Source organism: Vigna unguiculata, chromosome 2 (assembly GCF_037176805.1).
Source record: "Vigna unguiculata cultivar grain cowpea cultivar isolate G323 ecotype 2 chromosome 2, ASM3717680v1, whole genome shotgun sequence".
NCBI lineage: Eukaryota > Viridiplantae > Streptophyta > Magnoliopsida > Fabales > Fabaceae > Vigna > Vigna unguiculata.
Window position 1 is genome coordinate 28,461,368 of NC_140793.1, and position 14,783 is coordinate 28,476,150.

The 14,783-nt window shown below is 34.0% G+C and overlaps 2 protein-coding genes across 4 annotated transcripts; both read left to right on the forward strand.

Annotated features, from left to right (window-relative positions):
- Nucleotides 1–5,507, forward strand: LOC114174733 (inactive poly [ADP-ribose] polymerase RCD1-like). Of its 3 annotated transcripts, none has more exons than XM_028059580.2 (8): nucleotides 1–247; nucleotides 628–688; nucleotides 1,287–2,487; nucleotides 3,217–3,458; nucleotides 3,774–3,871; nucleotides 4,804–4,929; nucleotides 5,008–5,103; nucleotides 5,221–5,507. In XM_028059580.2, exons 3-8 carry the CDS (start codon nucleotides 1,400–1,402, stop codon nucleotides 5,245–5,247), a joined length of 1,677 nt encoding a protein of 558 aa, XP_027915381.2. In that variant the 5' UTR covers nucleotides 1–247; nucleotides 628–688; nucleotides 1,287–1,399; the 3' UTR covers nucleotides 5,248–5,507. The 3 variants fall into 3 exon arrangements, with proteins under 3 accessions (XP_027915381.2, XP_027915383.2, XP_027915382.2); XM_028059582.2 differs by having other exon boundaries at nucleotides 1,371–2,487; XM_028059581.2 differs by lacking the exon at nucleotides 1–247 and having other exon boundaries at nucleotides 408–688; nucleotides 1,371–2,487.
- A 1,554-nt stretch (nucleotides 5,508–7,061) lies between these two features.
- On the forward strand, nucleotides 7,062–13,387 carry LOC114173655 (inactive poly [ADP-ribose] polymerase RCD1-like). The gene is made up of 8 exons (XM_028058160.2): nucleotides 7,062–7,372; nucleotides 7,746–7,802; nucleotides 9,396–10,675; nucleotides 11,432–11,673; nucleotides 11,991–12,067; nucleotides 12,548–12,691; nucleotides 12,776–12,871; nucleotides 13,058–13,387. The coding sequence occupies exons 3-8, from the start codon at nucleotides 9,543–9,545 to the stop codon at nucleotides 13,103–13,105; spliced, it is 1,740 nt and encodes a 579-aa protein (XP_027913961.2). The 5' UTR covers nucleotides 7,062–7,372; nucleotides 7,746–7,802; nucleotides 9,396–9,542; the 3' UTR covers nucleotides 13,106–13,387.
- Nucleotides 13,388–14,783: the final 1,396 nt, after the last annotated feature.

Here is a 14,783-nt window from a genome sequence, read left to right on the forward strand (position 1 = left end):
GGGGAAACTTCTCCACCATTATGGTTGTACTCGTCTTGCTTGGATTCTACCAAATCCTGCCATTTGCCGACTCAACGACTTAGGTTTGTTCTTCAGTCGAAGAACACTATCATTTCATATCTCTTCATCGTAGTTGAAGCACTGGAGTTGAGAATACCGAATAATAAAACGAAAAAAAAAACAAAAAAAAAAGATTTGTCTGTGGCGAATAGGTAACTCTGTAGTTTTCTGTGTTTCTACTGTCGAGGTAATTATGAAACCTTCTCTCGATTCCTCTATATGTTTTTTTTTAATTGGTGTTTTGAATAATTGCGAGGGTTTTGGAATTTTCCGCTTTGGTTTGGATTTGGGATTAGAGGCAGTGATTTGGTAGATCGAGGTTGGGATTGGTTGTTCTATGTGTTTGAGCTGATCTTGATGGCTTTTCCATGAATTTCTAGGCTGATTTTGCTATTGGAATTTGGAAGTGATTCGGTGATATAAGCGCGGAATTCTTTTTGGCTTTGTTGTTTTGTTTATACGATGTCTTTGGCAGCGGTTTATTAACTGCCATGGATTTGTTCTTTCGATTTCGTGATGTTTTTTCTTGTCTTTTATGATTTTTATGCTATTAATTTTCATCATCAGGAGCAGAGCCGATTCAGGGAAAAACATGTTGAGTATGCAGACTAGCTTCATGCATGGCTGGGTATGCTCAAGTCTTAAACTCATTTATACACGTGCGATTTGTTAATTTTGTCGTAAATCTTATGTTTCTCCGATTTGTGAATTTGTTGATGTTTATGTCTTGCTGGTTGTCTACGTTGCATAGATAGTTGTTCTGGTTTGGTGAGAATTTAAAATTATAACCCAGTTGCTACATGGAATTTAGTTTATTATTTTTTATTCTCTTAGTTATCCATTTATCGCTAATTTTATACAGCTGGTTTTACGAGTGCCTCTAAGTATATGAGAAAAAGTTCATGTAAAATTGAAGAAATTTCTTCTAGAATGAATAGGCAATGGATAATGGAATTTTCCTGTTCATTGAGTTTATTTGTATTAAAAGTCTTCCAAGTCAACAGACTGTCTTTTGGATGTTGTGATTGCTCTTTCAATAACTTTTTATTAGTTCAATTCTGTATGAGATAGTACTTTTGTGATATTTTACATGTGCAAGTATGATATTACTTTGTTTTGTTCTGCAGGGAATGCTTTTATTGATTTACACCTTATTCCTTATTTTGTTAACATATGAAATGATCCTATATATTAGTTAAATATTCTAAAATGTTTTAAATATCCAGGGAGTGCCAAAGATTCTTGATATCGTGAAGTTGCTCAGGGTCTAGGATTGTATTCCACTAATGCACCTAAGACTGTTTAATTAGGTTTGTAGATAATTTTCTAGCAGACAGAAATGGAAGTGAAAACTGCAAAGGCATTGGATAGGATTGCACTCAAATTGAAGAGAAAGCGACCTTCCCAATATGCTGCACAGGTATGTGGAGCTTTGCAGCCTTCAGGCAGGATGGTAAAACAGATAAAATTGGGTGAATATAGAAAAAAACGTGCAAATGCTGGTTCTCATGTTGGGAAGTCCTTGAGTAACCGGTTTTTAAGTTATAAAAAAAGTGGGAAACCGGCTCGTCTGATGTTCTATAAGAATGGTGAGTGGGTGGATTTTCCAAGGGATATTCTTGACTTGGTTAAGAAAGATCTTGAAATCAAGAAGTCGGTTGTGGAGGTGGAGTTAAATGGGTATCATATGGTGTTAAATTTTTTCCATATGTATAAGTTGAATATGAAAACTGGTCTGCAACAACCAATGGCTTGGATTGACGAGGCAGGAGGCTGCTTTTTCCCTGAGGTCTATGCTTCTTATAGTGAAGAGCCTTATACTCTCTGCAAACAGGGCACTGGAAAAAGTACAGAGTCATATAATTCTAATGAAATAAAATTACAATTAGAAATTGAAATAAACGGACTGGATCAGTGGAAGTTGAGGGAGTGTTCTGACGAGTCCAATTCCTTATTTAACGGTATTAGAATTGATAGTAAACAAAAAAGCTGTCCATATGATGTAGAAGTAGAAAATAGCATTAACAAAGAGAACTATGGAAATGTTGACGAATCTATACAGCAAAATCAAGAAATAGATATAGAAGCTTATACTGAATCTGTATGTGGAAAGTTGAATTTCGATTCTGTACAGAAGATTTTTCTTAAGGGAATGAACAATAATGGCATTACTGATTCTAACATTGTTGGAATTGACCGGTGCTCTGGTGCGGCAATGCAAGCACGATTGGAGCTATTCTTGAAGCAAGCTGAAATTACAAAAAAATGTCATGGGGAGGCTAATGTTCAGTATGCCTGGCTTGCTTCTACTAAACGAGAACTGTATACAATGATGGAGTATGGGCTTGGCCACTGTAGACTATCTGCATCTAAAGGCTCATATGGCACTGGTGTTCATCTTGCAGCTGTTACCTGCCCTGACACCAGGTTAATTTTGGTATCTTTAACTTCAACAAATTTAATCATTCAAATACCTTTATTTTAGTCTTGATAAACATATATGTGGCTGATCTATTATCTTGGTAAAGTAAGATGAATGGTGGTATACGAGCTTCTCCTGATTTCTAGATTTAGCTGCAAAGTTGATTGTATTTGTTCTAATGCAATTGGTCACTAAAATCTATCTAAATTATAGCATGAGTCATGGTCTCCACTACTGCAGTTTTATGTTAGAAATTTCTATGCTGGTATTTTTTCTCCTCGTCAATCTTACTTTTATTCATGACTCCATCCATGTGTTCTTTCTCTGTACTCTATGCTAATGAAGAAGTATTTTATATTTATATAACTTTTTAAGTTAAACATTAGTGTCTATTATGTGGTAGGATACTGGTTATAAAGTGTTCTATGCATAACTGCTGGATTTTTCTTCATCCAGTTTTTGCTGCACTACTTTTAGTTTCTGTATGGAGTTGTGAGCATATTTTCTTCCTGGTTTTGTTCTTTTCCTAATTGTTATAATTACGACTGTCAAGGTTTTTTTGTCGAGATTGTTTTATTATATGTATTATTGCACACAAAGTACTTTCTTTCCATATTTACTTTTAGCGTATTATTATGTTTATTTCACACTTTATTGTGCCTACTATTATGTATTTTATGTCTATTGTTCTTTTGGAATATTTGGAGAAGGATTAAATTTTGCTGTATGTACAGTGCACGTTATTGTGATGTTGACGAAAATGGGGTTCGGCATTTGGTCCTTTGTCGTGTAATAATGGGAAACATGGAGATTCTCCGTCCCGGCACTGGTCAGTTCCAGCCCAGTAGCTATGAATATGATAATGGGGTGGATGACATTCAATGTCCGAGATATTATGTGGTGTGGAATATGAACATTAACACCCACATCTATCCAGAATTTGTTGTTAGCTTCAAGCTGTCTTTTGATGCTGAAGGTGATGCATTGTTCCTTTAATTTTACCTGTTACTAAATTTTTGCTTTCCTGCCTCTTGCTAACAATAATTTGTGCATTTTAATATTATGTACTTAGTACTCAATGAGTAGAACAAAAGGCAAACTAGTTGGTACACGTGGTTTTTTCTTTCCTTTTTGTTGAAAAAATTCTATAAGATGTTCGTATTAGGAAACATTGTGTCATCCATAGATTGTTGATATCTCCTCGTGGGTGCTTTTTGATGCGAGGTTGTGTGACCGCCATTCCTTTCTTAATTTTTTGTCTTGATCATTAATACGTGGTGCATTTTTACAGGTCTTTCTTGTGGAAGTGAAAGGAAGAATGATGTTTCTGGGGTTATGACAGCCTGCCATGGTCCTCAAGGACTGTTACCTTCTTGTGCAGAAGTCAAGGTATGTTACTTGATATTTGAGTTTTGGACTGATTCTTTCCCGGGCTTTCTATGTTAAAACATATTCTATAACTGTTGTTTACCTGCAAGTGTTATCTTTGTTTGTGTTTACCGTTTTTGCCTTGTATTTTCCTTCAATTTATTATTTGAAAGTACATTGTCTGTTCTAATGGGAATACAACTCAGAAGGAGTTGGAAGTTTCATGAAGGTTTGACTATTAAGGTAGTCTGATATGGTCTGAGTTATTGGTGGAAAGACAAGTTAGAGTTTTGGGGGAGGAAAAACAAAATTTCCGTGACAAACATATTAGGGTAGGTTTACTTTCCCAAAAATCAGTTGGTAATTTAGATTGACGGTGATCGGGATATTACGGTTGCTTCATGACATATTTGAATGTCTGAATGGCAGTCCGTTTTCTCCCCTTTAAGGAATTCAGTCATTATTGTTTTAATATCTCATTTCGTTTCCTCTAGTGTATTCTTGTGTACCCTTTTTTTTTAGGTCCTGTTTGGTAGATAAGAGAGAAATGGAGTGAATTGAAACAAAAATAAGTGAAAACAGGGTTAGAAATAAAGTGGAAGTTAAATATATTTGGTTGAAGATATACAGAGAAGAGTGGGAATAGATAAGAAATAAAGTAGAAAAATACTGATGGGACCCACTTATTTTTAGTTATTTCATCTCTATCAGACGGTCTTAATTAAATTCATTGTTTCTATTTTCACTCTCACTCCCCCAACCAAACACACCATTAATGTGTTTGGTTTAGTGCAAAATGTACAGTTACCAGGAAATACTAGTTTTACTTTTCTGTTTACAGTTACCAACAAACACTTTTTGAGATTTGTCTGAGATGAATATTGTTAGCATATTGCCCATATATATAAAGATCATTATAGTAACCATTTTGGATTTGTGGGGTATATGTCCAGGGAACAGCTCCCTCAAGAGGTCCAACATCGCCTTGGATGTCTTTTCCTTTGCTTTTTGCTGCTATCAGAAACAAGGTTCCTCCTAATGATATGGAACGTGTCAAAAAACATTATGAACAATTCAGGGTATGTAAAGTATCTCCACTTGTTGCCCACGCCTTGATTGATGAAATATCTCTAATATATCGTGCCGTTCTTGTTCAGTCAAAGCAGATATCCCGGAATGATTTTGTGAAGATGCTGAGGTTAATAGTTGGAGATGCTCTATTGAAACTTGCAATGGCAGAACATCAATTTAATGTATATATGACCTTTTCTTTATGAATTTCGTATTTCTGATAAACCTTGAAATCATAGGCTACTGTCTTCTGCTATGTGGTCATACCTCCTTAATGATGTTTAATTGGCTGCACGCAGATACCATCCTATGTTAAGGAAGGCTAAGGCTTTAATATTAGTAGCATGAGGAGATGGATATTTCTTCTCTTGGAGGCAAATATTTTCAATTTTTTGCTGGACAGGTCAATTATTAGATCCTAGAGATTCTTTTTCATTTTCTTTCGTCATTTTGGACCTTGAATTGTAGTTGATGCTAGAACTTCTTCATTAGTTTACTTGAAATCATCTGTTTTCAGATACATTGTCGACCCACCTATTTGTAATAAACATCATTCATTAAATATTTCCTGTTGTCTTTTTCACTACCACTTCTCATCCGTATTTTGGATTTGTTCATCGTATCATAGAAAAAGTACTTGGTACATAAAATAAGACCCCAATTTCTTAAAAGATTGGCCAAACTTAATCATTCTCAACTCAAGGGACCTAATTATTTGAAGAGATAATAAAAATTAATACGTACAATTATAATTAAAATAATTTATTTTATCTATCATATCACTCAAATCATTTATTAACTCTTATAAAATTTATCTTCAAATCTATTTACTTCATCCTCTAAATTCATTTAAAAAACACACATATTCATCTACTCAAATTCATATAAATGTATCTTCACACACTCTCTCAAATTCATCCACACGAAAGAACACATTTAAGGATGTGTTATGTGTTCTTATGTGGGTGATGATTTGAGGGAAAGAGATGATTGATTTGAATTGATTAGAAAGTAATATTTATCTTGTTCTTTTTTATGGATTGAGGTGATAGTGGAGTGGATTTGAAAGTAATTTTTGTGAAAGTTTGTGAAAAATTTGACTGATGTGACTAAAAAAAATTAAATTTGATAGATGAAAAAGTTAAATTACCAAATTGCCATTGGTGTTAAATATAGTATGAAGTGATAATTAGATAAGTTGAAATTAATTTTGTACATAAATTTAAATATTATAGATAAATATTAATTGAAAATAATATTTTAATGTATTTGAATGCAAAAATAAAGTATTTTAATTTTTTATTACAAAAAAATGAGTAATTTTTAATTACAAGAAACTTGGATTCGAATAATGAAGCATTTGTAACCGGATACATGAAAAGCTGGAATCGAATACAACTATATTGTATCTCATTATTCTTCGTATCTCATATATGAAAAGTATGCAAAATGGAAAATCAAACACACCATAAAATACAAGTAAAGTGAAATTAGAACGAATGAAACAAAAATATAATTGTAATTTGATACATTTATCTCGCATATCTCTTCAAAATAGTGAAATAAAAAATATGCTCTAATATTGTAATACACTGACTTTTGCTTTCATCACAAACAAAGAATCTTTTATACACAAAATCATCGCTCTTAATTCTTCTACTACAATAAATTTATCCATAAAAATATGCCCCAAATTTTCTATCTGTCATTAAAGTTTGTCTATTCGTTAAGTTTTATCGCATCTTTTCGTAATATTTTTAAGATTTCAACCTATATCATTACTTTTAAGATATTCATTACACTATTTAGATCGTAATTGCATAGTTTTATAGATCGTAATTTATGGTAAAAAAAAATTAAAAGTACATTTAGATGGTGAAACTGTTCATCATAAGCTAAGAGACATGTCCATGTAACCTCTTAAAAAAATTACATTATTTTATTTTTTATATTAAAAATATGAGAGAAGAAGTTCTAGAAAGACGTGAAGATATGGATGAGAGAATTGAGAAACAAGAAATCGGAAAAAGAAAAAATAAATGAAAGGTGACACAGATGGTGAGTCAGCAAACAACACGGTCCAATAAAACGGAGGCGGTGAGGAAAGAATAGATAACAGCGGGTGAGCATATGAAATCCTCAGTGTGAACTTGTGGGGGTTTACTTGGAAAAGGGGTAGGGAGAAATTGCAGAATCTAGGGGAGACGCCTCCATTACCAGTTCTTTTCTACGGGCGTTGTATTTACGTAACCCTACCATTTGCCGATCTTCCAGTTAGGGTTTTTCGCTTTAAGCGAAGAACGGTGTAAATAGTATCCTTATCCCTCCGATGCACCAAGGGAATTGAAAATAGAGTAAAAGGAAAAAAAAAAAAAACAAAAAAAAAAAGAGGTGAAAAATTTGTCTGTTTTAAATAGGTAATTCTGTTGTTGTGCATGTTTGTGCACTCAGGTAATTTCTGAAGCTCTCTGGATTTTGTTTTTTTCATGTGCTTTTTGATTCAGAATTTTAATATATGCGAGGGTTTGAACAATTTTTTTTGTTCCTTTGACTTTTAGATTTAGGGCTTGGATTTAGTAGATCGGGCTTGGGTTTGGTTGTCCATGGTGTTTGAATCAATTTTTTTGTTTATCTGTAATTTTTGGAAGCTAATTTTTATTTTAGAAGTAATATTGTTAGTTTTTTAGGAGATGGTGTTTTAATTTGTTGATTTTGGTACTGTGTCTTTGGTCGTCGTAGACCACCTAGACTTTGCCTTGTTATACAGTTTTTTTATATAAATTTTTATGAATTTCATTTTTATTCTGTTAAATTCGATCATCAGGAGAAGAGCTGTGCCGGGGAAAAGCATGTACAGTATGATCACTAAATGCAGTGCTGGGTATGCATAAATTTATTTAAATTCGTGTGTTTGATCTATTTCGAGGTATTTCTTAAGTTTGTTTGATTTGTGAACTTCTTGTTGTTTAACATTATCTGTTTATACGAGCATTGGTACGAGGATACAGCCTTTTATGTTAAATGACTTTGGTGTTGGGTGCAGTAGGTGCATTTGGAGGCCTTACTTACGAAAAATTGTTATTTGATTTTGCTTCAACGCCTGACACACGATCCTTTTCTAAATTTAAGAATAAAGAGTTACTAGTGTGCTACATGGAGATTTGCCCAGATCACGTAATCTCGGAGTGTGTAATAATTTATCCTCAAATACATCCTTTTAAAAGCTCCCTCACAAATATTTTTATGTCTATTCTTTAGTTTCAAGCATTAGTACTAGTTTGGTTTCTTCGGTATAGCCCTTTCATGGATGATGAAGAATAGAACAATATCTTGAGAGTTGAAATTTGTTTACTCCAAAGGTTGCATTAGATTCTTCCATATTTGGGTATACTTAAAACTTGTATTTCCTGCATAACTTTGCATCCAGTGCTCTGTGAAATAACTAAAGCCTGTCTGGCAGTTTTATGCAAAAGAGTTTAGTTTTTAGGTGTTTATTTTGCAGTCCCTACTGTGAGGAATAGGTATGGTACAGTTGAAGCCAGGGAATGAATTTGTTGGTTGGTGCCGGTGCAATAGAAAACAGAATTTTTATGAGTTTATTTGGACTGTTTTAGTGAGTATTTAAAATAATAAAATTGGGATCCTCTTGGAATTGATATTATTGTTTTTTATTCCCCACGTTATCTATTTATTGTTTGATGAACATTCTAATCATCGGCGTTTATTATTAGTCCCCTTACTGCTCTGATTGAATTTTGTGATTTAGTTAACTAGCATTGACCTTTTAATAGGTCTGGTCCTCAAGGTTATTCATGTTTTGCAAGAGAACTGACCAATCTTTATGTTGTAAACCAAATATAAATAGTTTCAGGGTTCTGTATTAATAAACCTTTTTAGTTTTATTATAACATTTTATACATATTTTGAACTTGTATTTTCTTGAGGTTTGCAATTTTTGGTCTCCTAAATATCATTTGAAATTGACATTAAAAACTAGTCCAGAAATATTTTGATGTAAAATTGGATAAATTCAGCTTAGACGAATTAACATTACTTTGTTCATTGTATTTGTTTTGAGATTATATTGAGGAAACTTTTCGTAGGTGCTTCAAGGAATAGGAAGGAAAAATATTTTTATTTAATGAGCTAATTTTGGCTCAAAAAAAGGTTTTGTTTTCTTTTTTTCTTGAAATGCTCACGGGAGATGTATGTCCAAGCATGTCCGTTACAGTGTTTTGGGTGTTGACTACTTTTTGTGTATTTTATAAGTTCAGTACTATATTTTATTTAATCTTGTTGGAGATAGCACATTGCAATATGTCTCCTGTCCTGTGCATGTGTTTCAGACTACTTGTTTTGTTATCCAGGAATGCTTTTATTAGTTAACCCCTTGTTTTTTATTTGTCAATTTGTTAATTATGTGTTCATTATCCTATATATAAGTTCAATATTCTCAAAATTTTTAAACATTCAGGGATTGCCAAATATTCTTGATGTCTCGGTCTTCACCATTGGCACCACAGTTTCTTTGAAACTGCTCAAGGTCTAGGTTTCTATTTAACTGCCGCACCTGAGCTTTTATATTTAAGCGTGTTTATAGATATTGGGTTAGTAGATAGAAATGGAAGCAAAAATCGCAAAGGCATCGGATAGGGTTAATCTGAAGGATAGGGTTAATCTGAAGCGCAAGCGAGCGACCCGATATGCTGCACATTTTAGTGGAGCTTCACAACCAATTTTAGGCCATTGGCCATCGTATGTGTCACCAACGAGCAGGGTTGCCAAACGGATGCGATTTGGTGGATGTAGAAACAAGCTGACAAATGCTGGTCCTCATATTGACCAGTCCTTAGTTAGGCGTTTTTCAAATTATAAAAAGAGTGGGAGACTGGAGCGTTTGATGTTCTATAGGAATGGTGAATGGTGTGACCTTCCTAAGGATGTTGTTGACTTGGTTAAGAAGGATCTTGAAGTCAAGAAGGTAGCTGTGGAGATAGAGTTAAATGGGTATCATCTTGTATTTGATTTTTTACATCTGCGCAAGGTGGACCTAAAAACTGGCTTGCAACAACCTATAGCTTGGATTGATGATGCAGGTCACTGCTTTTTCCCAGAAGTCTATACTTACTCTGACGAAGAACCTTACAATACCAGCAAACAGGAAAGTGGAAAAAGTCCCGACTCTTATGCGTCTAATGAAATAAAACTACATTTAGAAGTTGAAATCAATGGAGTGGATCAATCCAGACTGAGTGAGTGTAGTGGGGAGTCCAATGCTCTAGTTAAGGGTATTCAAATTGATACTAAACAAAACTACTGTCAATATGATGTAGAAGTTGAAGATAGCATTAACAAACAGGACTGCAGAAATGTTGGTGAAGCTATTCAGCACAATCAAGACATAGGTTTAGATGCTTATACTGAATCAATATATGGAAAATTGGATTTGAATTCTGTACAAAAGATGTTTCTCAAGGGAATGAGTAGTTTTGGCAGTTCTGATTCGGACATAGTTGAGATTTACCACTGCTCAGGTGCGTCAATGCAAGCTCGATGGGAGCTTTTCCAGAAGCAAGCTGAAATTACAAAAAAAATTCATGGGGAAGCAAACATTCGGTATGCTTGGCTTGCTTTTTCTAAAAGAGAACTGTCTACAATGATGGAGTATGGACTTGGTCATTGTGGACTATCTGGACCAAAGTGCACATATGGCATTGGTGTTCATCTTGCTGCTGCTTCTTGCCCTGATGCCAGGTTAGTTTTTATATCATGGACCCTGAATGATAAAATCTTAATATTATTAATAGTGATGATAAATTTATCTGGAGATTATACTTGATTGGCTAAGAGCATGGGCGTCTCATTTTAAGATTAAGGTTTTAGGTTGATGAGCAAGTTAATCCTTTATTTTCAACTGGTGACTAAAATGTATCTCTATCTACAAATTATAATTAGAGTCGTAGACTCTGCATATTCGAATATATGTTAGAAACTTAAGGGATAGCATTTTTTTCAGTCACCCAGTTTTAACCTATACTTGGCCTACTATGTTATTGTTATCTTCTGCATTGTTTTTTCTGTGTAGTGTGCATGACTTAATTATTTATATATTTCATAAAGATAAGCATTATTGTCCATGCATTAATAAAAGTTGAATAGTCTTTTGGCCGTAGGATTTCCTTCTGTAAAAATTTCATCACTTTATCTTGTACTGTCTTCATAACTTTGTTTTTTACTTGTTCTGTATTGGTCATATTGAGTTTTATTCCTAACTGCTGGAATAATCTTTAATCAGTTCATAATGAACCTTTTACATTGAGGGTGAAGTGATGACCTTCCTGTTGTTCATTCTGTCGCTGTTTTTTTGGTGTTGTTACATACAAAGTTCTTTTAACTTCTGTCCTAATATCATCTTTTTTAACCAATTTATTATGTTACTATTTGGTATTTAGATTATATATTACACTATTGGAAGGCTTAGAGAATGATTCAGTTTTTCCATTTGTGTAGTGTACGTTATTGTGATGTTGACGAAAATGGGGTTCGACACTTGGCCCTCTGTCGTGTAATAATGGGGAACATGGAGATTCTCTGTCCAGGCAGTGGTCAGTTTCAACCCAGTAGTTGTGAATATGATAGTGGGGTGGATGATATTCAGTGTCCGCGATACTATGTTGTGTGGAATATGAACATGAACACCCACATCTATCCCGAATTTGTTGTTAGCTTCAAGGTCCCTTCTGATGCTGAAGGTGATATGTTGTTCCTTTAGTTTGTTTTACTTTAACTGCTCATCTGAGCTTTCCTGGCAAAAATAAGTTTTTAATATTGTCTAACTATGATATCTATGATTCTTTCTTTTCATTTGCATGGAAATTTTTACGAGATGTTAGTATTCAGAAATAGTGTTTCACCTGTAGATTGTCGATATCAACTTAATGTCTATCTTACATTCATCAGATTAATTTCTTCACTCTGGTCAAATGGAACAGCAGGGGTTTCTGCCACTTAGCTGTTGTATAATATGATTCTTTTCCTGTGATCATTTATTCATGTTTCATTTTTACAGGTCATTTTTGTGGACATGAGGTTAATACAGCCTCTCGCGGTCCTCATGGCCTCTCGGAGTCATCTGCTATAGATAATGTAAGTTATTTGATATTTTAGTTTTGCATCTAATTCTTTTGCAGGTTTTAAATGTTATTAAACAGTTTTTTAACTGGTTTTTGTATCTTAAAATTCCAATGTTATGTTTTTAGTTTTTTCTTGATATGGTGAAATATGTAGATGATCTATTCTAAAAGAACAGTAGTAGTTTGCATAATTTGATATTCCTTATAGAAGAATTGCATGTTCGACAAGGTTTTGCCACATAAGGTACAGGGTGGTGATTAAGGATCGCAGCTTTGACTATTAAGTTCCTGCATAAACTTTATGGTGCTCAGGTCTGTTCTTTCTTAGGCTGCAAGCACAAATGCACAGTTTAGGGTTTTGGGAGAGAAACATACCACATTTAGAGATTTTATCATGCTTTTGAAAACTGTCTTATTTAAATCATGTATTGTTTTTATTTCCTATTAGTACAGCATTATCCATATAATTTTGAAATGTTGGATACCTGCTTAGGGAAAAGCTCATAGTGTGGTTGCTAGTACTCCAAAAGTCCCGAAATCCCCTTGGATGCCTCTACCTGCGCTTTTTGCTGCCATAAAAAATCAGGTTCCATCCAAGAACATGAATCTTATCAAAACACATTATGAACAGTTCAAGGTATGCAAAATAAGTTCCAGTTGATGTCCTTCTAGCTTGATTGGTGAAATGATATCACTAATATTTCATCATATTCTAATTCAGTTGAAGCAGATATCCCGGGATGATTTTGTGAAGATGCTGAGGTTAATAGTTGGAGATGCTCTGTTGAGAGATACAATAAATGATCTTCAATACAAGGTACAGTTTTTTTTTTTTAAATGAATTTGGCTTTGACATCTTGTGATTGGTGATATACATTCTAAAGATGTTACTTGCTGTTATGTATATTAGGCTATATTTTCATATTTCTTATTTCCTTTTTCTAATGTTGTTCACATCTGCTATGTGGTTGTACCTCTTAAATGTTTGACTGACTTTTTGCAGATACCTTCCAATGGGGGATTGGATGACTCAATCAAGAAGGAAGGCTAAGGCTTTTTTCCTAATGGAAGGTGAAGGTGGAGATCTTTGGCCTTGGAATTGAATATTGTAAACTTCTGGATAAATGAAAAAAATGGAGTTGTGATATTTTTTCTCTAGGCAAACTTTCCTTTTCATTTCCATGTCATCCTCATTTGGACCTGCTACCCATGTGCAACTGGAACTAAGTTAGAGTTTATTTTAATTTGTCTGTTGATTATATGCCCTGTCAATTTTCCACCTTCTGTTAGGTTTTTATAATTGCAATAAATAATGAAAATTGGATATTCTCTATTTCCCCCCTTTCAAATCTCATAATTAGTTTACTTCGTATTGTGGATTTGGTGTATAGAACGACTTGTGATGTCAATGGTGTTTTTGAAGCATGTTAGGGAATTTTTTCTTTCTCCAATCTGCCTGGTGTAGACTGTTACTGATTTAATTCTTGAATGAAGGTGCCTAGCTTTTGGGCTGGTTGATCTGTTTGGAATACAAAGAGTTAACATTGCTTCTGATTTGTCTGGGATTTGTATCTATTGATGACGCAGTTGTGGATTTGTTTTCAAAAGAAAATTACAACTTCAGAGTTTGGGTTGAGGTTGACTCCTTGAGGTCAGATTTTTGTTGAAAGGGTTGTTCTTCAGATCATCGTTGCACTCTTCTATTCAATTCATCGTAAGCTTCCTAGATCATAATTGTCACTTGACTACGTGATTTTTGACTGACTGGTTAGAGGTTAGACGGTAATGCTGGTGTGTTAGTTTTTATTTTCTTGGTAAATCACCTCTCTAGCTCATTTGAGTTACTTAGCTCTTGGTGGTGTAGTCTTGTTGAAACGTATTTTCTGGAGTCTTATTTTTGTGAAATAGTAAAGATATAGTTCTTTGCATTAAAAACACAATGCTTACTCGTGCTTATGGGTCTTGTACTAATGAAACGTGCGTCTGACTGCATTTTATGTGCGAAAAAGTTGGAAATGAAAATCTATCATGTAATAAGACGCGGGAACACCTTTACGACTGTTGAAGTATTAAAAATCTGATGGATTGATTCTTTCTGGCATCAAAAGTTCCTTTGTCATTGGTTATGGAAACTTTGGGAATGAGTCAGGAATTATCGCGCATGAAATTCTTTATTACAAAGGGAAAATAAGTTATCTAGGATTTTTATTGGAATGTGGCCATCAAAATTTTCTTCTAGATCCTTTCTGCTTAAAGATCCATTTCTCCGTGTTTGTGGAAGAAGTTCGAGAATCTCGATCTTCATATTTTTTTTTTCCCGGGTAAGAATTTTTGCATTTAAAATATCTGTTTTCTTCTACGAGATTCTGTAAGGAGACGATTCATGTTTATTTGATGATTCTCCTAAATCAGGTCATGGCATGCCAAATCATGATGTGAAGAAAAAAATTGGAGAACCTACGGAGAGTGCATTTAAGCAACAGTTGGGAATGCCAGACTCATTTTTGAGAGGTCATATTCAGGAATGCATTGGCAATTCGAGTTTTGAACAAGCTCCCTAATGAAAACCCTATTATCCGTAGTTTTAAAGCTGATTTTAAGTCTTGATTTTGTGGTATGATTATTTTATATGCAATTAATGACAATGGGGAGCAGAATAGTATATGGCATTTGAAGGAAATCTTTTTCTAACCCAAGAATCAGATGGATGCAATAGCTTCTGAGGATTG